A 24,888-nucleotide genomic window follows, 5' to 3' on the forward strand; every position below is an offset into this window, starting at 1 on the left:
GGTGGAGACCCTTGGAAGCTGTTGGAGGGCCTTTGCATATTCTTGTAATTGCAGTGAGTAGCCACCGGAAGTTTCTATAAATAAGATTGATACCTAATATTTCAACATCCAAAACAGGTAAAAGCAGAGCTGCTGGGTGGCTGGTCCGGTGGCGCAGCAGTTAAGTTCACATGTTCCGCTTCGGTGGCCTGGGGTTTGCGGTTTGGATCCCTGGTGCGGACATACACACTGCTTATCAAGCTATGCAGTGGCAGTCGTCCCACATATAAAGTAGAGGAAGATGGGCACAGATGTTACCTCAGGGCCAGTCTTCCTCAGCAAAAAGAGGAGGACTGGTGGCAGACATTAGCTCAGGGCTAATCTTCCTCAAAAAAAAAAAAACAAAAGCAGAGCTGCTGGAATTGAACCTGGAGTGAGAAGCTCAAATCAGCACATACTGAAAAATCTCTGATCTCTCCCCCATGTCCCATCTCACAGTAGCTGCACCTTATACCTTAGGCATTTCTAACAGGTGACTCTAGTCTGAAGAAAACAGAACCAGGGACTCCTCACCTCCATCCTATCCCAATTGCAGACGTTCAAAATTTCGTCCTTAGGTCTCCTTAGAGCTTCCACCCCTTGGTTTTAAATTCAGCGTGGAGGGTGACACAGCTCTGCTCCTGCTTCTAGGTAGCGGCCCTGAGAGCAGTTCAAGGATAGTTGCAGGCCTCGGCCCCCCCCCGGGCCTCCTCTTCCTCTCAGGAAGCTTCTGCTCTGGTCTTAGCCCTGTCTCTCAGCACATGCTGCGTTTGTCAGGATGGTGACATTCATTACATCATCTGCTGATCTGCAGTCTACTCTCTGTGAGGGTGCTCACCAGTCACTGTAGCTTCTCCAGCAAGGTCACCTGCCCACAGCTCTGAAAAAGGAGAGTCAGGGGCCGGCCCAGTGGCACAGCGGTTAAGTGCGCATGTTCTGCTTCTCAGTGGTCTGGGGTTCGCCGGTTCAGATCCTGGGTGCAGACATGGGACTGCTTGGCAAGCCATGCTGTGGTAGGCGTCCCACATATAAAGTAGAGGAAGATGGGCACCCATGTTAGCTCAGGGCCAGTCTTCCTCAGCAAAAAGAGGAGAATTGGCAGTAGTTAACTCAGCGCTAATCTTCCTCAAAAAAAAAGAAGAGTCATCAAGACCCAACCACATCTGCTTGCTTGCTTGCATTTTTCGAGAGAAGAGTAGGGGAGGCTTCTCGATGTGAGTCCTAGTTGCCAGTGGGATAAATCCAGACTCAGCAGACTGGATTGCAGCTCCTCCACACCAGCCCGCCTCTCTTGTCTGACTCCTGGTGACCCCTGCCTCGAATTCACGCCTTTGTCCCACCATCTTCCCCATGCATTTCTCCTCCTCTGCCCTTCCCATTCATGAAGGGTCAACTCACATCCCAGCATTTTTTTTTTCTTTCAACCCTATCTCTTTTCAAAAATTGAAAATCTACAAAAGTTATTCACAATATGTGCTCATTATAAAAAATATAGCACTAAAAGAACATTTTCTTTTTTGCCTTTTCCTAGTCTCCTTCCTCTCTCAGAGTTAGGAATTTGTGGTGGATCTTTCCGGGCCTTTTGCTATGTATTTACATGTAAACGAATTTAGGTTTTTGTGTGAGATTGTTTTAAAAAGACATTATGGTATCATGCTATACACATTATTCTTTGACTTGCTTTTTTCACTTGACAGTATGAGTTGGAAAATTTTCTGAGGCAATGCATATACTGTAACTTAAAAAAACTATATAATCATAAAAAATGTATTTTTATGGTACGAATTCAAATTCAAAAAGATGTAAAGTGAAAAGGAATAGTTCTCCAATCCCCTGTGTTTATTTTGGACGTCACTGCTATTAACCCTTTCTTACATATATTCATAAATACATACACGGTCATGCGTCACTTAACCACGTTCTGAGAAATGCGGCTTCAGGCTGGGCTTGTACCGTTTGCTCAGTAGTTGGTCATAGGAAGCATCCAACAAGTGACAAGACATGTACTCTCTGCCCCACTGGCTTCCAGACCCTCTTGGGGTTGTCCTCTCTATGCCCTGCAGGGTACTGACATTGCCTTCAGCGCAGGGTGCTTTTTTTTTGAATTGATGTGACTTAAAAAAAATTCTTTTAATCGTTTTTGCACACTTAACCATGTCATGTTCTCTTTCTGCAGACTTTAGTCACTCCAAGAAATAGAACAGAGTTCAGCCATGGCCCCAAGGAAGAGAGGTGGACGGGGGATTTCATTCATCTTTTGCTGTTTCCGAAATAATGATCACCCAGAAATCACATATCGGCTGCGAAACGATAGCAACTTTGCGCTTCAGACCATGGAGCCAGCATTGCCCATGCCCCCTGTGGAGGAGCTGGACGTCATGTTCAGTGAGCTGGTGGTGAGTCCCAGACTTCCATCCTGGTGGTGCTTGGGGGCCGGGAGGGAGAGGGGGGGACGTGGATGATTTGCTTTGGTCAGCCGTGGGCTTGTCCTTCTTCAGTGAGATGGCCCCATCTGTCCCTTATACCTGCCCCCCCACTGTCAGCACCGAGCTGGGGAGAAGGAGACGGAAGAGCGTAGGGTAGCATTACGATGTCACAGGGCTTTGCTGGTGCTCTAAGTGGAGGGATTCAGACCTTTAGGTCTTCAAATGTGGCAGTCCTGCACCGAAGCTGCCCTTTCTAATTTCTCCCCATCCCAACCTGACTTTATGCCCGTGTGCATAGATGATTCCCTCATCTGCTTCACACCTCCTGGGATTCCCCACTGCTTCCTCCACCCCTGGGCCCAGTGTAGTCTTTTTAAAAATTAGTCACACTGCCCTTTCTGTCCTTGATTCTTTGATGAAAGACATTATTACTTCAGTACAGTATAATTATTTATCCTAATGATAGGATTGCAATAATAATGTTGTGGGAAACTTTTTATAGATGCTATCATACTTTAGATTCCACTATACTGAAGTGAGAGAGAGATCTGGTGTAGGACCCAGTCATCAGGAGATGTAAGTGCTCTCTTCAACTTAGCTTTTCAATCCTCTCCGAAGTAGTGTTTCTTTCCATTCTTAGGCTGTTACAGCATAGTTTAAAGGACACTGGCATGGGGATTAGGAAGACTTTAGTTCAAGTTAGTGTTCTGTCTTTATTATCTATGTAGATAGGGGAAAAGTATATGGCTTTTCTGAGCCTGTTTTCTGGAAAGGGGAGAAAAAATAATTCCTCCTCCTAGTTTGATGTAATGTTCAAATGAGAATAATACATACCGAGAATGGCCCAATGCCTGGCCCTTATTAGGTGCTCATTAAGTGTTCTATGAGTACTCTGTCCTCCCTTGATCACCACTGGCATTTTCTAATGGAGTCAGTTCTAATCAGACCATTTCTGTAGCTCAACAGATACTAGAGAGTGCTATCGTTTTGCATGACTCTCAGGTCAAGAAAGTAATGTAGGCTGTGTCACCCTCCAAGGGTAACATCTGAACTGATGGTGTCACTCCAGCTCTGCTAGACCAGAAGTCACTTGTAAGCCTATCTTATAAGATAAGCCAGTATGACAGAGTACTATGAAGCTGATATTTGAGTTCTGGTCTCCTGAGTGGATTAATGGGCCTGTTACCAAGCAGAATTAGTTAGGAAAAAGAAGAGGTGACTCTTGGCGCAATGATTATACTTTATGATGTTGAATATTGTCAGTGTTTAAGGAATCGTTACCCTCTTCCATCTCCACTGCATGCAGAACTCTGTTCTAAGCATTAATGAGGAGATTCGGAATAGCAAACTAGAACCTGCTCCCAAAGAGCTGACAGCTTCAGTAGCAAAAGGGGACCGATAAAGGGATAATGCCACCACAGGAAGAAGCACAGGCCGCCTCTGCAGAGACTGTGTGTAAATGTGTTGTGGGGTGTAGGACACAGCCATGAGGAGGGTGGCCAGGGAAGACTTTCTGGAGACGGTGAGTTGTGAGGAGCAACTGAAGGTGAGAAAAGAACTGGAGGGGATCCACGTTAATGGCCATCTCAGTCATCTGAAGCTAGTTTATCCTACGATAGCAAAACCTCAGTGGTTACAACAGCAGAGTGACCTTTTGCAAATGCTGTATGTCCACTATGGGTCAGTTGTCGTTCTGCTCCTTGCCTTCTATCTAAGACTCAGGCCTGATGGAAGAGGAGAGTCATGGCGAACTGCCAGCAGGCTCTAAGCTTCTGCTTGGAAATGTCACTTCTGGCCACATTTCATTGGCCAATGCAAGTCACATGGCCACTCCTGAATTCACAGGGTAAGGATGTATCATTCTTCTGTAGAGACTGGCAGCACAAGTCACCTGACCAAGCCTGAGGTCATTGGAGGGGGTAGAAGACCTCTCCCAGGGAGGGGCAGTGAATCATCTTTCATGATGGTTTCAGGAAGGGCAATAGTCATGCTTTGACAGGCTTCATTTTATTTCCCACTTAAGTATTTTAAAACCAAAAGTCAACCTAAGGAGACAGATATTGCTGATAAGTGAAGGCCTCCTTGGTGGTAGTGGTGCTGACGGGCAGAGCTGTACCCTCAAAGCATCCACATCCACTGTCCTTTCAGTTGTGTTCTGTCAGACTCCCCACATGGGATCTAAGCCAGAGCCTGTGTGGTGGCAGCTCTGTGTACATCTTGAAGACAGCTCATTGTTCTGGATTCATAAGGGAGAAAATTCCACTCTGCCTTCTTGATGTCTTTATTCTGTGTGAAAATTGCCTGCAGCTGTTAGTTGTTAAAACACTGATGCCAAACCAGAACTTTAAGCTGAAACCATTGGAAAACAAATTACGTTGAGGTTTCTATCTGTCCTGGTGAGTAACGGATGGATTTCTGTCTACTCCTGACTTCGGGGACTTGGACCACAAATCCACCCAACTGTCAGGGATGTCCTGGGGCAAGGGAGGTGGGCTCAGAGCCACTGGAAACCTCTGCCCTGGTTCTCTTGAGGAGTCACAGAAGCAGTTCTGCCTCTGCCTGCACACAGGAGAGGGAGGCCACATGGGAGGCGGAGAGGGCGTGGCCTCCAGAGTCAGACCACTTTGAAACCTAGGATAACTTCCTTTAAGATGGTTTCTGTTGGAATTTGAGTTTATTTCCTTGCCTATAAAATAGAAATCATACTGTCTCTCTGAATGGCTTCTTTAAAAAGGCTGGCACCTAGTAGGTGCTTTACACCGCACATCCTAGTGCAGTGAGAAGGATGGTAGATAATTCAGGTGTTTTCTGGGCACAACACCCTAAGCAGATATCCTAGCTTTTTTCGTTTTCTTGAAAGCTAATCTGCCTGCTGTGAGTGAGCCAGTGTGGGTCCTCACCTGCAGCTTGTTTTACCTCCGTATCTGTTGGAAAGCATCTCATCAGAGCTGGTTGTTGTAGGCTGGTTTCCTTGACCTCTCCGGATGACTCACTCATTTGATGTTTTTAGAAGTGATACCAAATAGGTTTCTTGCAGAACTGCTTACTGCAGACTTACCATCTCATAAATAAAGCAAGCCCGGATGGGAGGTCAGCCGCGTGAGTCTTTAAAGAAGGTGGGCGCAATGTATGCCTCGTTCTCCAGCAGGCTCCCTGCCACCGGCAGTGGAATCAGACTCATTCCAGTTTCAGGATGTAGTGGTTTCTGGGGGTCCTAGTTCCACACCCAGCCTATTTTTTTTGTTTAATAGCAGCTTTATTGAGATACTGTTCCATACCGTATAATCCACTATTTAAAGTATACCAACCAGTGGCTTTTAGTATATTCACAGAGTTGTGTAACCATCACTGCAATAAATTTTAGAACATTTTCATCACCCCCAAAGGCAACTCCCTTACCCATTAACTGTGACTCCTCATTTCTTCCCAACCCTCCCATCCCTTGGCAACCACTAATCTACTCTCTGTTTCTGTGAATTTGCCTATTCTGGGCATTTCATATAAATGGGATCATATAATATGTAGTCCTTTGTGACTGGCTTCTTAGCATAATCTTTTCAAGGTTTTATCCATATTGTAGCAGGTATCAGTACTTCATTTCTTTTTTTGCTGAATAATATTCCATTGTATGGACATACCACTTTTTGTTTATCCATTGATCATTGATGGACATTTGGGTTGTTGCGAGTCTTTAGCTATTATGAATAATGCTGCTATAAACATTCATATACAAGTTTTTGCACGGAAATATATTTTCAGTTCTCATGGGTATACCTAAGAGTTGCAAGTCTGGGTCATACAGTGACACTATATTTAACATTTGAGGAATTGCCAGACTGTTTTCCAAAGTGGCACCATTTTAGATTCCCACCAGCAGTGTGTGATGGTTCCAGTTTCACCACATCTTTGCCAACACTTGTTATTATTTACTCCCTACTGATTGACCAGCTGCTTTTAAAGCTGTTCTATAGCTCCTGGAGAACTGAAGACATGTAACTTGAGATTTTTTTTTTTTTTTTTGTGAGTTACCAAATAGAGTCTCCCTGCTAACAATTTTTAACTGATTTGGGACACTTAAAAATAAAATATTAAGTTGAGAGTTTGTGTAATCTCTGCTAACCAGATATTTTATGCCTTTTGAGCCTCTATCCTTTTTCTTATATTATCTCCCCCACCTCCCCTCTCCACTTCTTCTGCTTTGTCCTCTGCCTCAGCCACAAATCAAGAACATAACCAATCTGAGGCTTAGCACGTTCCCATAAAATAAGATTCAGCTGTAGTCTTGTCTTTTCTACAGGCTTTTAAAGGTCTTAGATTATCCCCACCGACCTACTTGAAGAGGAGGCATGACAACTCCCTAAGTTGTCCTTGTCCAAGTAACTTTTCCATCTCAGTGTTAGCAGTGGAAGGTTTCCTTTGAGATGAGCAGAGGAATGTGTCATTAATTGACTAATTCTTTCAAGGTGTGTGCGTATGTGGTAGGTGCCTGCTCTGTGCCCTGAGGTCACTGGTGAGCAAAACAGCCACGGTCCTTAATGACTGTGGGGCGGAAGGTCTGGCGGGGGAAACAGGCAGCTAGCACGCCGTCTTACGCAGTGTGACCGAGGGCTGCTCCAGCAGTACATTGTGTTGGGGAAGATCCTTTATTGCCCTTTTTTCACCAGGAGGGAGTTCCATTCAGAGGTTCCATTTATGTCGCCCTTAGCTCTCTTGCCCAGTAGTGACATTCCCAGCTTCTCTTCCCATTCCTCTTTGGGATATGCAAAGCTCAATCTCTCTCCCTTTCTCTATTTCTCTGCAAATCAATCTGCTTTCAGAAAACGCACATTCTGTGACCCTTGGTGCTATAAATTTCATAGGAATGAGCCCTCTTGGGGAGTTCTGCACCTGTCCAGCTGTCTCTGACTGATGGGTAGGTATCTAATTCAGCTCTGAAATCTCAGCAAGCCCTCTTGTCTGCAGATGAAAGTGCACTTCTCCAACTCGGCTTCCGTGAGTGAAAAGGAAGGTATTTTGCTTTCCATTTGTTTGATTCCTTAACTTAGCTCTCAGTTAAATCCAAACTTGCTGGGGAAGAAGGGTGCTATTTCCTGACACCTCCCCCAAACCCCACAGATACCTAACCTAGTGTAGAAGGATCTTGGAAAGCTTCCTGAAGGAAGTGACATTTACTGCAAGACTTGAAAAACAAGAAGGAAGATCCCAGCAAAGAGGAGAGAAAAGGCTATTACAGTGAGACAGCATAGATAGAGTTGGGAGCTAAGAGAGAAAGTGTGGAAGGCTCAAAGAATTAAGAGTTCAGTATAGATGGAGTATGAAATAGGAGACTTGGAGGATTGGTGGTTCTGAAAGGTGAGCCTGGAAATGGGGATGGGGATGGTTGTATTATTGATTTACTTATATATCTCAGATTCTGATTTGAACCAGAGGAAAGTACCTCTGCTTTCTTACAGTTTCTCAGTGGACCAAATGTACCAAAGCACTCAAAATATTTTGCTATGTGGTTGCATTTACAAAAATAACCATTGCTCTTTGCATCCTCTAGAGGTGTCAGTAACTTTAGCAGAAGTTGTCATTTCTCCTTGGGTAGATTATGAGTATATTTTCCTTTGAGTCCAGTTGTTGAGGTGAGATGCCTTCTTGTTATGTACCTCCTCTGGCTACTTTAATTCTGAAATAGGAAAGAGAGAATTACTAAGAGCTCCCTTCCACTTTTCTACCCAATGCATAGATTCCTGCATATGCCAAGAGTTGATGGGCTAAGGGTTTCCTACAGAACATTTCACAGCAACACTACTATTGGAATTGGCATCTCCTCACAGATTCCCTTAGCTCTCTTGCCTTGTGAAACCTGCAAAATATCCAACTGCTTTTCCTGGGTGAGATTTTAGGTGAGAAATCAGGTTTAAGACAACTCTGGTTATTATTTTTGAAGTGTATTGTAGTAAATCTCACCTCTTATAGTACTTATATTGTTTGTGTATTTGGAAGCAGTTTCATAGACTTACTAGAGGAAAGCTTTCATTTCTAATACAGTATATCACTGTGAATTTATAGCTGGTTGAAAATAATATGCAGTGTGGACCCAAGTTTTTCTAAGCCTGAAATGTTACCAATTCCATTTTCCACTCTTTTCTGGTTAATCTGCCTTCCTTCAAATCCAGTGCTTAGTCTTCCATTTATTTGGCCAATGAGTCTAATGTTTTGGGAGAATACACTATAGAGTGCTGTGCCTTCCAGGACATGTAAAATATTTTAAAGGAACTTACTATGAAATTCATTACTGATCGCGAAACTACCATTTATACTATTGAGGATTGTAAATGAAAGTTAAAATCTCTATGGGGAAGGTAATGATGGTGGATACCAGAGGATGGTGGGAAGATTTGTATCTTCATAAATATAATTACTTACTATAGGGTCAGTTTTATTATTATTAAGTACTGAGGACATTCTCAACATTAGTAACCAGCACAGAATTTGAGAAATGAAGATAGCAGGGATGAGAGAATTTAGTTGATAAATCAGAGTTAGTTGAATTCACAGTCAAGGTCAGCTGTGCCAAATGAATTCATTTGGGAACCTACATCAGTAATCTCTTCATTTTTCAATATATTCTGAAGTCACTTGGGTATGAAAGGAGCTATAGGAATCCAAGTTAGTCTTAGGGATTTACCAGGGTACAACTTTTGTTCTTTTACTACTATGTGAATTGTTACCCATCTTCTCAGGCTGTCAACGTAATTTCTTTATTACTTGGGCTATTTTAAGCTCTCTTTAATAATGAAATTCTTCCATTATCCCCAGAATCGATGAAAAGTTTCAACACTTTTTATCTCTTTATTTTTAAAACTCGCCTTTTACACTAAGATCATGACTAAGAATAGAAAGTTTCCTGCACGAGCTATTCAGTTCCTGTCTCCAAGAAAGATGCAAAAATTGGGTAGCAAGAACATTTTAATCTGATTGAAAAAAAGAACTGGTTGTAGGGAGTCATAGTTTTAATCTATTGTTTCTTAATTAGAGTGTAAAGGATTGCTCAGTAATTAAGTAGAGGAAGTAAGACTATGTAAAGACTTCAAGGGAATATCTAGAATAGTCTCAAAGTGTTCGGTTGTCTGGAAGCCAAAAATCAGAATCTAATAAGGGAATTGATATTAAAATTGTCTATATCTGTAAGGTTAAAATTTCTTTTCATTTGACACATCTGTAAAGGTCAAAAGAGAAAATTCTGTTTAGCTAAAGGACATGATTAGTTGACAAAGAAGGAAAAAAATATTGAGTACATCTGCCCCTGACTCTGTGGCATTTTTGGATAAATCAACTTGATGAGTTCATAGAAAAATGTTGAGAACACTATGAAAGTATGCAATACATCACAGAGGGAAGTGGGAATGTAGATATGGGTTTAAATGTGTTCAGTGCTCAAATTCCTATGTAGTAGATGTGAACTGCTGCCAATATATGACAAAGAATGATCCCAAACCCAGAACTTTATAAACAAATTATTTTGGCCTGGAGAACAACTGGTGGTGTGTGACACAGGGTGATGGTGTAGGTGGTTCTGCTTGCTTATATCTGTTGTACTTTTGGATGGAACATTGCATTACTTCTAAGAGTCAAAGCGTGTTGGCAGTAGATTGTCATCCATGGACAGCATTCATTTCTTTGTACTGGTTGAGGTCCTGTCAGCTTAGCGACAGTAAGTTGGTCAAGACGGCTTCTTAAGTTTCCTTCTTGTCCTCTGATTCGCTAAACGAATTCAGTAAAGCTTAAGGTAAACCACAAAACCGTTTTATTCCTTCTAGTCTTAAATTTATATTTTATCTCACCAAGATCATTCCAAATGTCCTTTTCTACAGGCTGTTAAATTTAGATTTTGACTTCATGTTAGGTACTTTGTTATTAATCAATACATTTATTTCTGGGTGCTTCTTAATTTAGATTACTGGGACTGAATTGGGGGGGATGCAGAGAAATAAAGGAAAGAAACATGAAAAAATTTTTTTTTTAGATATAAATACTGTGAAACAATCTCTGAACTAATGTTATTGAGAAATTGGTTATGAGTCCCCTTGGCCTTGATGATTTTCATTACTACGAATCCTAAAGAGACTCTGAGTAGCATGTTCCTATTTAGCTTTTGGCTCCAATTTAAAATCTGATTATTTAACTTAATCCTCAGGCTACCATGTGTAAATTACACAAAGTCAACATACTATACTGACTTGCCAACTCTCTCTGTGTCCCCATATACGCCAATATAGGTTTTAAAAGACTGGGAGAATAATTTGATCTCCATAAGTAGTGTGGTTTAGATAAGCTTTCAAGTGTAATTTTGAAAATGTGTTTCAGTAATGGCTAGGACAATCTGGTAGTTTGTATCAATAACTGCACATAGAATATATATTGATGCCCTGGGAATCATCTGAACACAATTTGCTCTCACAAAACATATGTCACATGGCCTGTGGGAAGTAAATATGTGATACGTGGATGGTTTATTTCAGTCCTAAACCGTCCTTGAATATTTTTACACACTGTGCTTGGAACCCTCCCCTCCCCAGTCTTCAATTCCCAGAATTCTGCTGGAATTTCAAACTGTTTCTTGATGCATGTTATAGGAGCTCAGTACCAGCTACATCTTCTAGTTATGATTTTCTGGCTCATGGATGGAGAACTGTATTTACTATTTTTTTTGAAAACCAGATCCCTAAAAAAGTTTCAATTTTTTCTCTCGTGTCCAATTTTAAATGAATCCGCAGGAAACATCCCACAGCTGCTAACTGTTTATTTCAATATACAATGTAATATTTAAGAAATAAACTAAATCAATGGCTGATAGCTCACTTAGAATATATATATATATGGGTTGTTTTCAGGAAAGATGAACTTTTCTTAGATGTAGAAGAAAAAATCAGTAAGTCCTTTGCCATCTTTTAAACAATCAGACAGTTTGAGTTTATTCCGGTAAGGAACGCTCATTATGTGAAATGCACTATGAATAGGCACCTTTGCGCCCCCGGGAACAGACTGGCACACAGGCGTCCTATCTGGCTTTTTCACCCTCAGGATCCCCAGCACCTAGAGCAGCGCCAGGCCCAGAGTAGTGCTCAGTAAATGCATGTGGCCTGGATGAATAGCTAATTACTGCAGGATGATACTTGAGATGCTCAGCAAGTATTTGAGTGCATGCATGCGTGTGTGCATGAATTAATGACTGTTGAATGCCCCAGCAGTTCGGTTTGTATTTTGAATTGTTCTCGAAGTAGTAGTGATAGATTTGGGCTGATCCCTGCACTCTTCCTGCACCCTGTCCGCCGGTTGTCATTCTCTTTACTCATCTTCTTCATTTGGATGTCAGTTACTATGGGATCACCCAAGTGGCTGGGATGAACGGTAGCAGATTAAAAGGATGAGGGGGATAATGTTTAAAAAATATTTTCTGTCCTTAACAGTCTCTCTGCCATATATTACATGGTAAAATAAATAAATAGCTGCAGTTTGGAAGAGACTCATTGTGCTAGATATCCTTTGACCCAATTAAAACTTAAAAGTGTCAGGTGAGCTCTCAGCAAGTCTCTGGAGGGCGTGCTGGGCAGGTGTGGGGGACCTGGGCTGGCAAGAGCAGCGCTGTGTCGTTGGGCGAGGGGTATGTGGGTGGAACTTGGCTTCACAGTTGCCGACAGGGCTTTAGGGTGCCTTTCTTGTCTGTCACTTTACAGCTGGTTCTGTGTCCCAGGAGACAAAGTCCCTCCATTCAATTAGGAAAACACTGCTTAGAAATTCTCTCAATTAAGCCTTGTCAACAGGAGTTGTACTAGATTATAGATGCAAAAACTGGAAATTTGAGTGGCTGAAAGGAATTGGGAGATGATTTTAACATACCTTTAGAACAGAGTTATTTATTTTAGATTCCTGGAAAACTGCTGAGGATGCAGACTAACTAAAAGTTAGTGACTCTAATGAGTTTCTAGTTGAAATAAGTCAAAGAAGCTAAATAAGAAGCCTATAGGTTTGGCAACGACTTTGTCTAGCAAACTGGATATAGTTTGCATTGCTTACTATTACAGGGTGGAAGGGAAATAGTATGAAACATTTAACCATAGGTACTAAGAAACCAAAAATTATTTTAGTCAGCTTTGCTTGTGGGATTTCTCACTTATTTTTATGTATCGAATGAAAACACATCTAATAGACAGAGAGCATTACTGTGCGGGTGGTGGTGAGTCATACTGTGGTATTTCGTGTACTGACTTAGAATGTTGGCAGGAACCTTACCAGCTGAAAACCTTCATGTTTGTTCTCTGTGTGTACACATCCCTTTGGGATTTAAAGCTCTCTGTTGTTTCCTCACTGGTTAGAAGCAGGTAATAATTGACTGAATGGACCTCTAAATAGACAAAACCAACAAAAATCTTATCTGACTTTCAGATTTCAAACCATCCCTATGAAAATAAAATACCATTCTCAGGGTCATTGTTAAATTTTAAGAGCTGTATTGGCAATTGAGGGTCAGTTCGTGAGTCCTGGATGTAATGGTCATTTCCTGAGGATGGGATGGTTGTTCATAAAATTAACGAGTTATTTCAGCCTCATAGTACATTCTGTCCAGACATGTATGAAAGTGTCAGTTTTTGGCTGCCAAAGTGTCACCCTTCAGTCTTCCACCTGCCTTGTCTGGCTTTTTCCTCTGTGATGTTGTACTTATCACTGTGACATATGACTTAAGGCCAGGTCACTTGTCCCTCCACGGGTCTGACTTATTTCTGGTAGTGTTGAGTTGTGGGGTGGGAGGAGAGGGTTAAATCCAGAGAAGGCACTGCTAATGCTGGGTGTCTGTGAGGCGAGCCTGAGGGTTGCTGCCTGCGGGGCATGTGGGAAACCTTTGCTGGGTGGGGTCTGGATGGGTGAGTTGGGCCTGCTTGCTGTGGGCAGATACCTGAAGTATATAATTTGAAAGAGAAAGGTTAGCCTTGTCTGAGTAATAATGGTTAGAAATTCTGTGTGCTTCGTGCATGGAGTGAGGTGGATGGTTACCTTGTCAAGGACCATTAAAAAGCCAAAAACCAAAACAAAACAATCAAACACACACACACACACACACACACACACACCCCGAGTTGATTAACAGGGTGACCCCAGGGACCTGTCTTCATTTCCCCTTCTCATTTTTTAATTCTCCATTCCCCGCTACGTTAATTGCATGTCCTCCTACCTCTATGTGAATATATATTAGTATGTATATAAAGAGTTAGCTTAACTAATTAGAAATAGAAATCCTGAATTCCTCTATTAGAGATTTCTTTGTTAGCCAGAAACTTATTTGTTGGCTCACTGAAATCTGTCGATTTGGTAGATTTTCAAAAAATAAATGCTTTCAATGTTGCTGTGGAGGTTTTATAAATAACCCCATATTTCAATTTAGCTCACATCTCTGGAAAAAGCTTTTTCAACTCATTCAAGACCCTTATTGTATATTATTTCAGAATTCCTTCCCTTGCTTTATCTAGCACATCAATCCATTTCCTTAGATTTATTTGTACTGTGCCAGTTTTATGTGGATTTCCTTATAGAGCTAGCTAGCTGCCTGCTTACTCTGGAGTGCAGGGCTGGGGAGATTCTTTGTCCAGAATCTTTTAGAAGTGGGGCTTAATAACATGCTTTGTTAGGGTGAAACCTAGAACTTCAGTTCCCACAGCTGGGCTTCTCTCAGAGGTCCTTTCTTCTTACAAAAATATATAATTTTACCTGTTCTCCAGGGTATTATAAGTATGTAAAATATATATTCTATAAAGATGTAAACAATATAATTAATATCTTCTCCGAGAAAGCCTTAGGTTTTGTTTGTTGGTTTCAGTTTTTGAGAAACCTGAGCTTGGTGCAAATGTTTCTCCTTTATTACTCACTAAATCATTTTCCTTTAATTAAGTTTAAAAACTCTAAGAAAGAATAATATGAAAAAATAATTTAGGGGCCAATGAAAGGAGCTGGCTGGCCATCCAAGTCTAAGATGAACAGCAGGAACTAAATTTGTTCTGTTCATCTTTGCATTAACTGCCAGTCCTCAAAATGGTATCTGATGTAGCCCAGTTGCAAAAAAACGGTGCTTGAGAAGCAGCCAGGATGCTTCCCGGGGTTGGACTAATTACATTTGTTTGTTAATCTTAGTGGAAAACTTGGCGATTAACTCAGAGAGGAGCCAGTACTCTTCTGTGGTGCCGCCACTAGGGAAAAGGAGAAAACAGCACAGAAAAGTTTCTTAAGGACTTAGCGCTGATATGAACCTATCACTTAATTTAACGTTAAGGGACCTGGAGAGAAACATTGCCTCTCTTGGCCTAAATGGAATGTATACTAATAGAATCTAGGTAATTTTCAAGCAATGGATAAGGATATTTCATGGAAGAGATCTTTGGTTTCAAGCATAAGTTGTGCCTGAAATTGTAACATTTCCCAGATAGAGCTGCTTACTCTAAAGGGGTCCGCATTTTTCCTTTCCCTCCCCTTTGTACATTTCTTCCCAACCAGTTTCTCTTCTAAACTGACTCCTTGGTTTATCTAATGTTCAACCAGAAATTTCTTTCCTTACTGTGTACATAAGGCTATATTTTCTCTACTCTGAATGTTTTGTTTTCCTGGGGCTCTAACAACAAGGCTTGATTTTTTTTTTTTTTTTTAGCAACTTTGAGATATAATTTACGTGCCATAGAATTCACCCAGTATAAGTGTATAGTTCAGTGAGTTTTAGTGAGTTTATACGGTTGTGCCACCATTGCCACAATCCAGTTTTAGAACATTTCTGTCCCCCTGTCCATTTGCAGCCAGTCCCTGTCCTGCCCTGAGTCCTGGGTGACCACCAATCTACTTTCTGCCTCTACAGATGTTCTTTTCTAAAAAAATCATGTAAATAGATGCTATCTGAGATACAGAAATCCTAATTGCCTTGTTTTCCTTGATTGCCTTTTTCAATATTTCAATTAAGTATCAAAATGAAAAATTTCCTGTGATATTACTTTGAGGTAATGTCAGAGCTTGAAGAAACTATTGTGTCAAGAGGATTTTCAAATTAGTCTGTATTCCATTCTTCTTGCTCCTGCCGTCAGCTGTGCTTCGGTTCACCTCCTTGGCCAGCAGTGTATCTAAATGAGTGCAAGTACTGGAAAGGAGAGACGACACAAGCAGTCCAGCCGTGTTGTAACTGAGAAGGACACCAGGAGTGGGGTCTCTGAGACGGGAGTGTAGATTCAAACAGAAAAGCTAAAACTGAAACTAGACAGCTTCCGTAAGAAAGCATAGAATGCTTTTTTTTGAGGAAGGTAGCCCTGAGCCAACTGCTGCCAATCCTCCTCTTTTTGCTGAGGAAGACTGGCCCAGAGCTAACATCCATGCCCATCTTCCTCTACTTTATATGTGGGATGCCTACCACAGCATGGCTTTTCCCAAGCGGTACCATGTCCGCACCCGGGATCCGAACCAGCGAACCCCGGGCTGCCGAGAAGCAGAATGCGCAAACTTAACCACTGTGCCACCGGGCCGGGCCCTAGAATGCTTTTTTGACCTGCAAGTTGCAAAAATTTCTTGAGAAGACAAAAAGCACTAACTGTAAAAGAAGAAAGATTAATAAATTAGACTTCATCGAAATCAAAACACCTTGTGATCAACATAGACGTATCAACAAAATGAAAAGGCAAGGCACAGGCTAGGAGAAATAGACTCGGTACAGTTGTCCTCGGTGTCCATGAGGGATTGGTTTGGGATACCAAAGTCCTTGGTTGCTCCACTCCCTTAGTCGGCCCTCTGTATCCGCGGATGCAGAGGGTCAACTGTGTAAATCTGACAAAGGCCATGTTTCCAGAATATGTAAAAAAGTCTTTAACTCAATAATAAGACAGGCAACTCAATAAAAATGGGCAAAAGATTTGAGTAGATACTTCACAAAAGACACATATGAATGGCTAATAAATGTGGAAAAGCATATTCAGCATCAGTTGTCGAGAAAATGCAAATGAAAACTACATTGAGATACCACTTCATGTAAACGAGATGGCTAAAATTAAAATGACAGCACCAAGTGTTGGTGAGAACGTGGAGTAATTGGACCCACCATACATTGCTAATGGAAGAGTAAAGTGCTACAACCCCTTCAGGGTATACCTTTGCCAAACTCAACATTGTGTACTTGGATCTGTACATTCACTCTATGTACATTTAAAGAATGGGTTTTAATCTTTGAAATGAGTTGATCATCACTATATCCTTCAATAATCCCCTGTCTTCTTCCCTCCTTCCCCCCTCCCTCCCTGCTTCCCCAACTTCCTCCACCTTATTTTTTCATTTATTTTTTTGGCAATCCAGCTATGTCAGATATTGCTTTGGGGACATAATTAAATTAATTTGGCAATTAATGCAAGGTGAATAGAAAAATTTAGTTCCTGCACTCTGGGACTCCAGAATGGGAGTCAGACATGCCAATGAGATAACAGTAGCAATGTGCTAAATGCCCTAAGGACAAGGGAGCACAGAGGAGCTGCCCACTCCAGGAAAGTCAGGATAGGCTGCCTGGAGGGAATAGTTGATGCCTTGTAAAAGCTTAGATGAATAGGATTGATCCTTAGACCTGGTGGGAAGGGCTCTCTGAGAAAAGGGAACAGCATGTGCAAAAGTTTCAGAAGTGGGCAGCTTGTGATCAGAAGTGCTAAAAAGTGGCTGCTGGTGGAGGAAGAGGAGGGGAGAGGGACCAAGTCGGCAAAGGCCACATCATGAAGGGCCTCTACCTACCAGCTGAGGAATTTGGACTTTATCTTGGAAGGGAACTGTTGAAGTCTTCTATCATCTTATCTTCCTAACTAGATTTAAGTTCCGTGACATCAGGGTCTGTTATTCATCTCTGTAGTCTTTGTAATATCTGGCTGTGGTCCTGGAATGGGTATGACAGCGAGTGAGTGTTGATTGATCCCTGAGGCTGTGATGGTCTCGAGTCTTGAATGCTTGGTTCAGCCACATTATTAACATGGAATGAGTCAGAGCAGAGGCACTTTTGGAATGGAGGAGTCGGGGTCTTGTTACACTCTGGGCATTGTGCCTAGGCACTCCCAGTTATTATCTAACTTAATCCATGTCACTCTCCTTGCTCAGAATCTGCCGGTGACCTCTGCTTGCTCTTGGGAGAAAGACCAAAATTCATGTTGTCCTTCAAAGCTGCTGCTCACTGGCTGCAGTGCTTTTCACCTATTGAATTCCCATGCAGCTCTCAGCTCTCACTTCACTGCCCCGGGAAGCCTTCCCCGCCCCGCCCTTCCCCACACCAAGGGGGCTCCCAGAGCTCGGCTTCCTGTGTGGCCATCCTCAGTTCACAGGTTCACTTGACTTCTCCTGCCCACCAGAGAATATGAGCTCTGTGATGTCTTTCTGTACCCCGCACCTCACATAATGCCTGGCATTTAACAGACATCAAAAACATTTTTTGGTTGCATGAATGAATCCTTGAGAGAACGCGATCAGATATATATTATCATTCTCACTTTCCAGGTGAAGAAATGGAAGTTCAGAGGTTAAGTCACTTGTCCAGGGTTGCATACCCCATGGGAGCCAGGCCTGGGCCTCGTGGGCGGTGAGTGCGGCGGAGGGGTGTGTCCCGCTTTCACCTTTGAACGTGGGCTCTGTAACCAGACAGCCTAGACTCAAGTTCCTCCTCCAGCATTTACTAGCTTTATTACCTTGAGCAAGCTGTTTAATCTGTGATTCAGTTTCCTGGAAAATGGGGTAACATTATCCACTTTATAGGATTGTTGTGAAGATAAACTAAATTAATTCATACAATACATTAGAACAAGCACACAGAAAGTGCTCAATAATTTTTAACTGTCACTATTACCAGTATCCATTTATTCCTCCCATTTTCTTACTGTAATCCGAAATTACATCCAGAGACCCTATAGCAATTTTTTATTTCTTTATTTTGTGGAAATTCTATTCTTGCATGAACCCATCTGCCCTTACGGCCTGCTTCAACTATGTTCTCTCAATTCAAAATTGGTCATTTCTGTGTCTCAGCAGAAGCAGAAGTTTCCTATCCCTAACAGCAAAATATGTTGATATTCATACCCTTTGCTGTGAATTTCTAGGTTTTAGGATTCACACATTTCTTAACACTTCCGCTCAGTTAGCAAAAACACAGTGTTGTAATGTATTAAAGGATGCAACATTAATAGCCCCGTTCTCTCTCACAAATCACAGACCTTTTCCCCAAACTATTCAGCATGTTATCGAGCTGTTTGAATAACTGAGCTGACCCCTCTCCCCTCTAAAAACCCTGATTGTTGAGAAGTGATTTATGTCACATTATTTTCCCCATTCATCAATAGGTGAAAGCAGGTGTGACTTACAGGAAATTAAAACAGGAAGAAAAATAATTGCTTCACATGTATAATAGTTGCATGCCAAAATTTTAGCATGTTCCCTCATAATAGAATTTTTTGTAAATATCTTTAGTTCCTTCCCTGGTTGTTCATTGTTGAAAGTCTTAACTAGTTTCATGTGATTAGGGTGTAATAGTGTGTGGGTGTATGGGTGTATGTTTTAGTGACTTAACTGTTTACCTTTTTCTTAAAAGAAAATAGCACCTGATTTGTGTTTAAATAATGAGAGAAATGACAACAGTACAGTTGTCTTCCCTGTGCCAGGCATTACTGCATGCTTAGTTGATGTCACTAATCTTCACAGCAGCCCTGCAAGAGGAATGATATGCCCATGATTTGAGGTGAGGAAGCAGGGGCTTATGGGATTAAGAACTTCCCTGGGAAGCTAGCATGTATCAGGCCCTGAGTGGCCAGGCCCTGGAGGTGTAGGTGTTAACAAGATAGGGCATAAGGGGATAACCAGAAGCGCACCTGGCAAAGTCAGTTGGGTGATAAATGGAAGACCTCAAAGGCAGAGTGAGGAACGTATAGTTAATTTTGTAGGCAATGTGGAACTAATGAAGCTTTTTGAACTGGGAGCGCAAAACAGCACAGGTGTTCTATTTTTAAGGCAAAGGTTTTAAAGCTTGGTCCCTGGACCAGCAGTATCAGCAACACTTGGAAACTTCCTAGAAATGCAAATTCTTGCACTTTCTCCCACCTGCTCCATCCTAAACGCTGGGTACTCCGTGGTTTAGGGCGTCCTCCTGCTGATTCTGGTGCACACTGAAGTTTGAGAATCATCGCCTTAATGCATTCTGGCCGTGCCGTAGGAAGGGCTGGAAGGGTGAGGAGGAACAGTGTGGAGGCTCTTGCTAGAAGCCAAGGGAGAGGGTGTTCAGGCATAAGTTTGGGTGGTTTCATTGGGAATGAAACAAGAGGAAAATCATGAACTTCTCAAGGAAGAGATAATAGGACTTGCTGACTAAACGGAGGTAGGAGGCTAAGATGCGAAGCCAGTGTCCACGAGAGGCAGAATTGCAGATGAACACTGAAGGTATTCAGACGGGGGCTTGTTTGTGCTCCTCAGGGGTCTAAACCTTATTGTGCCTTAATTCATAGCATCTTTTATATGTCTGTCTTACATCCACCAATCTGCCACCCTCAACTAAATCACTTTCCCTGTAGGGATAAAAGTGTACCAAACACTCAATACCAGTAATAATACTGACCATAGATTGAGGTATTAAATGCCAAGAACTTTTCTCTAAGGACTTTGTATTCGTTATCCCATTGTTGTTAATCACTAGTTATGGATGCTTGTAAGTTGCCTTCCCTTAGTGTCCAATCTAAGTTGTACCAGTGTAAATTAATGTTTCCAGACAGTGATCTGAGAGGGTGAGTCTGGGCTCTGCAGTCAGACAGCTCTGGGCTGAAAACCCAGCCCCATCATTTGCCAGGTGTGTGGTCTTGAGCAAGTTACCCAATCTTACGCCTAAATTTCCCCCAGCTGTATTACAACAGGAGTTATTATTACAGCGAGGATGTAATAACGAGTGGAACTCTTAGGGTTGTTTTGAGAACCAAATGCAAAAATGCATGATGCTTGGCACATCAAGTGCTGAGTAAATCTTAGTGGAGTTCATGGTGATGAAGATGTCTCCCTTGCTCAGAACCTCATTGGTGCCTTTGTCCAGAGTATAAACACCTTAGTCTGGCATCTAAGACTTTCCACAAACTGGTCACTGCCTGCCTCTCAAAGCTTTAACGTGATGATTCATTGCACAATCCTAGTGCTTCAGCCAAGCTGGTCGGTGTCCCCCACACTCACTGAGTCTGTTACCACATCCCGGCCTTTGGGTCTGTCCCTCGCTCCTCTCATCGCGTCCAGGGCCTTCAGGGCCCAGGCTGATATTCGGTGTTTGTGGAGGTGGCCCCAGCAAAGCCTTGTCTCTAATGCAGTTAATCCTTCCAAACTCAAGAGGCCTGATGGCCTTTACTGCTCAGTGGGCCCTCTGCTGCAGTCCCCGTGCTCAGGATAGCTCTGTCCGTGCTCCGCCCCCTACCTGAAGCTTCATTCGGTGCAGGGCCTGCTTCTCGCCGGGCTGTGCCTTCTGAGTGGTGGTAACATGCACCTTAAGTTCGCTTCTTGCTCTTTCCCCAGTTCGTTGAAATACGTGCTCGTGGTTTTGTCTCTCCCTGATGATGCTGATAACTTCCCCTATGGGAATAACATTTAATCTATGAAATACTAATTATTATTTTTCTTCTCAGGATGAACTTGACCTCACAGACAAACACAGGGAGGCCATGTTTGCACTTCCAGCTGAGAAAAAATGGCAGATATATTGTAGCAAGAAAAAGGTAAGATATTCATTATGTTTATTGTTAACTGGAAAATCGTCTCTTTTTTTTTTTGTGAGGAAGATTGGCCCTGAGCTAACATCTGTTGCCAATCTTCCTCTTTTTGCTTGAGGAGGATTGTCCCTGAGCTAATATCCGTGCCCATCTTCCTCTGTTTTATATGTGGGATGCCTCCACAGCATGGCTTGATGAGTGGCGTGTAGGTCCACACCTGGGATCTGAACCTGTGAATCTTGGGCCACAGAAACAGAGTGCACGAACTTAACCACTAGGCAACCAGGCCAGCCCCTGGAAAATTATCATTTTTGATTCCCTTTGCCCTCCCATTTCACCAGCAGAAGTCAGGCAGCTCTTTATAATCTACGAACCAGATTGGATGTGTCCCCTTGTGGCCTTGGTGCTACGTGCGGCAAAGTGCTGACCTCTGATGTTGTTTTTCTCAGCACTTCATTGGACGCTCCGCAGCCCTATAGTCCTGTGCAGCTGAGCCCCAAAGTAACGCTGGCCCACATGAAGATCAAAGTTTTTTTTCTGCTCTTAAGAGTTTGTATATAGGTAGGTTAGGATTAGTGTTGTGGGGTCACAGTCCTCTGTGACCACCATCTAACAACTTTCCGTTTCACCATGTCTAAGGTGCGGTCCTGTCCTCGTGATCCGAGGTGGTTCTCCAGCCATTTCACATTCCAAACTAAGGATGCAGGATAGGGAAAGAAGGCACGAATGTGCTCCCCCCCTCCACTGTTAGGGACATGTCTGGAAGTTATACACCTGACTTCCCCTCACATCCCACTGTTAGCTACACGGCCACACCTTGCTGCAAGGAATGCAGCCTTTATTCTGCGCGGCCACCCCCACTTAAAAGCTGGGGGTTCTGTTACCTTCGGATAGGAGAGAGTGGACATCAGGAGCAGCAGAAACACCAAGGCTCTGTTCCTAGCACCCACAGCACTAGGTGTCACCCCGTGGACTGTATCTCCTGCAATACAGTTCACGCTCCATCTTTTAAACCCTGTGGCAAGTTCTTAGACTGTTCCCATCCCATTTTTGGAACCAATCCTGTTCATGGCCATCTTTTGCCACTTTGCTTGTGTTCCATTATGTACTTGAATTCAGACGGGATAAGCGGGAAAGGCAGGGCTGGCACCTAAGAGAAATACCATCTCTCTTCGACAGGCAGTGGACAATCCGATTACTCACTCTTGGCCTCAGAGCACAGGAACAAACTATAGCAATCCAGTGTCTTTTCAAGACATGGCATCAGTCAGGGAACCCTTTTCTTGGGTGACTAGCATGCATTTGGGGCCCCCACTTGCCCACATGGCTGTCTCTTGGCATGCTGCCTTGTGTCAATGCTGTGGCCCCTTCGTGGAGCATCTCTCCAGTGGTGAGCCTGCATGGGCCCCTCTCCAAACAGACTTTATGCCTCTGGGTATGAGGCGCCATGTCTCACTCATCTTTGTAACTCCAGCATCTGGTACTTTGAAATGAATGTATGATGAGTCAACCACTGAGTTAACGTTAGTGTCATACTGAACTGTCAAAAAATTTAAAGTGCATTTAATTTTCCACCTGAGCAGTTATAATTGATGAAACTATATGTGGAGTTCGGTTCCAGGAGCCTTTGCTGAGAGACGTGTCTAGCTGTAACCTCTGAGTGTGATTTCTGAGCCGATTGCTATCAGATCAGACCAAGTTGGAGTCTTAAGTGTTGCTAACCCAGTAGTACCCAGTAGGAAGTGTCTGACAATGAATATGTCCTCTTCTCCTCTTTCTCTTTGTACACATCTTAACTGGAAAACCTCTCTTTTGTTGAACTGATTGTCCTGGCTCAGGAAACAGATAAAATACTCTGGGAAAGAATTTTAAAATGAAGCTAAAACGTGTCCAGTTCTGAAAGTGGGGTATTATACGGTCTTTGAAAACGAGGGAACTTTTCCTGCAGCCGTCTTAAAGACCTGGGCCCCAGAGCTGAGAAAGAAAAGTCCTCAAGTGCCCGTGCACACAGAGGAAATTGTCTATTTTGGCTCATCCAAGTGCACATTTTTTTCTCAAAATTAGGAAACAATGTGAAGTGGGATTGGGAATATGCAGTGGAGGAAAGGAAAGGGCAGGAAAATGGGAGCAGCTTACCGAGGGGAAAGTTTCTTCTTTCCCAGATTTTATTACACCCTTGACAGCAATTGAAAGTTAATCATGGAAACTACTGCCCCTTAGATTAGAAAAGGCAAACCCTGGAGGATAGCAGTGACCTCGGGCTCGCAGCTGCTGCTCGTTTTTCAATTTCCAGGCCTATCAAATCCCCTTGCAAACCTTGTCTCCTGTGCACGTGGTGGGGTTGGCTCTTTGTGGGAGGATGGATACGGATATGGCCACTGGCCTCAGAATCCCATTTCTGGATGGATGGGCCCTTCCTGCTAGTACCTGGCCAGATCGCACAGATCTGTGGCAATGCAGTTCTGCTTCACTCCAGCAGCTGGGATTCCTTATGTGACTTAGCAGTGGCGTGGCTGAGTGGGAAAACCATTTTAGCTCTTTGGAGAATCCCATGGGCTTATCGATCTGCCTCATTTTAAAGTGGATGGTAGCATTGCTTGACTAAAGGTTGTCTGATTAGAGCTTCTCAGACTGTTAAAACCATACTATGCCTTTGGTCTGAAACTGACCTTTTTGGGCACTGTAATGAATTGGGAAATAATACAATAAGTAGGAGAACACAAAAACCTAAACAGGAAAGGAGCATGCTGTTTACTTCTCTTCAGAGAATGTGATCTCCTAAGGAACAGGTTGCCCATTCTCAGAATGGAGCCCGTGGTGGCCATCCTTAATACTAAGAGCAGATTATTTTCCTTGAACCCTATCTTGTGTAGCCTTTTCAAATCAGACTTGTCACCAGCAAGCCAAACCATATGCATTTCTCAGCCCGAGGGAAACCTACACACCCATGGCTCCTTCAGATTTTCCTTTTTTCAAGATTAGAACCCAGGGCACTACAGCATTCTCCCACATAGTGAAGCCGCAGCGTAAGGGCCCGCACAGCCCACAGAAGCAGATGCAGGAGTTGGTGACAAGCAGGCTTTCTGTGGAAAAGCGCACAGCAGTCGTGAGGCAAATGAGACTGGGAACTCAAGACAGAGCCAGGCCTTTCTCAGCCAAGTGGCTCTTTCCATCCAGCGGTGACTTTGAATGCCAGCAGTGGCTGTCTGCTTATCAAGCTCTGCGTTCATTTCTCAAACTTCTCTATCTAAGTCTCTGGTTGAAAACTCATTTCCAGAGCCAAAATGAAAGCAGCAAAAGTGTTTCTGGACTCAAAGAATTGGAAAGAAATTAATTGGAATTTTGCCTAATTGAGTAATCTGAGGGAGAGAAGAGATGGATGTTGTGGCCATGCTGGAAGTCCAGACAAATCTGTAAAAATGACCAGACTGGTTGGTCAGCCATGGTTTCATGTATGCAGCAATCCACTGTCAAATTTTTCAACTTTCATGAAAGGTCCACAGAAACGTTTTGTTGGTGGGGCTGGGGGTATTTTCAAATAGGAAATGTTTGTGCTTCTTATCTTTAAAGGTAATTCCCTTTTTAGTTCCAATCACAACATACTCTTTTGTTTAAGTGAGGTTTTTCCCAGTCCCCAGCCAGAAACTGCATCTGTTAACAATCTTTTGGATTTTAAACTGAAGCTT

The 24,888-nt window shown here is 42.8% G+C and overlaps 1 protein-coding gene across 10 annotated transcripts in view; it reads left to right on the forward strand.

The window, feature by feature from the left end:
* Nucleotides 1-24,888, forward strand: part of DAAM1 (dishevelled associated activator of morphogenesis 1) — a 169,741-nt gene that overhangs the window by 71,278 nt on the left and 73,575 nt on the right. For all 10 annotated transcript variants that reach the window (XM_070513705.1, XM_070513708.1, XM_014864288.3 and 7 more), the window contains 2 exons: nt 2,195-2,414; nt 21,119-21,208. In XM_070513705.1, the coding sequence (XP_070369806.1) occupies nt 2,232-2,414; nt 21,119-21,208 (273 nt within the window). In that variant the 5' untranslated portion in view covers nt 2,195-2,231. The remainder of the gene's footprint in view (nt 1-2,194; nt 2,415-21,118; nt 21,209-24,888) is intronic.

This window comes from Equus asinus, chromosome 7, assembly GCF_041296235.1.
Source record: "Equus asinus isolate D_3611 breed Donkey chromosome 7, EquAss-T2T_v2, whole genome shotgun sequence".
Classification (NCBI taxonomy): Eukaryota; Metazoa; Chordata; class Mammalia; order Perissodactyla; family Equidae; genus Equus; species Equus asinus.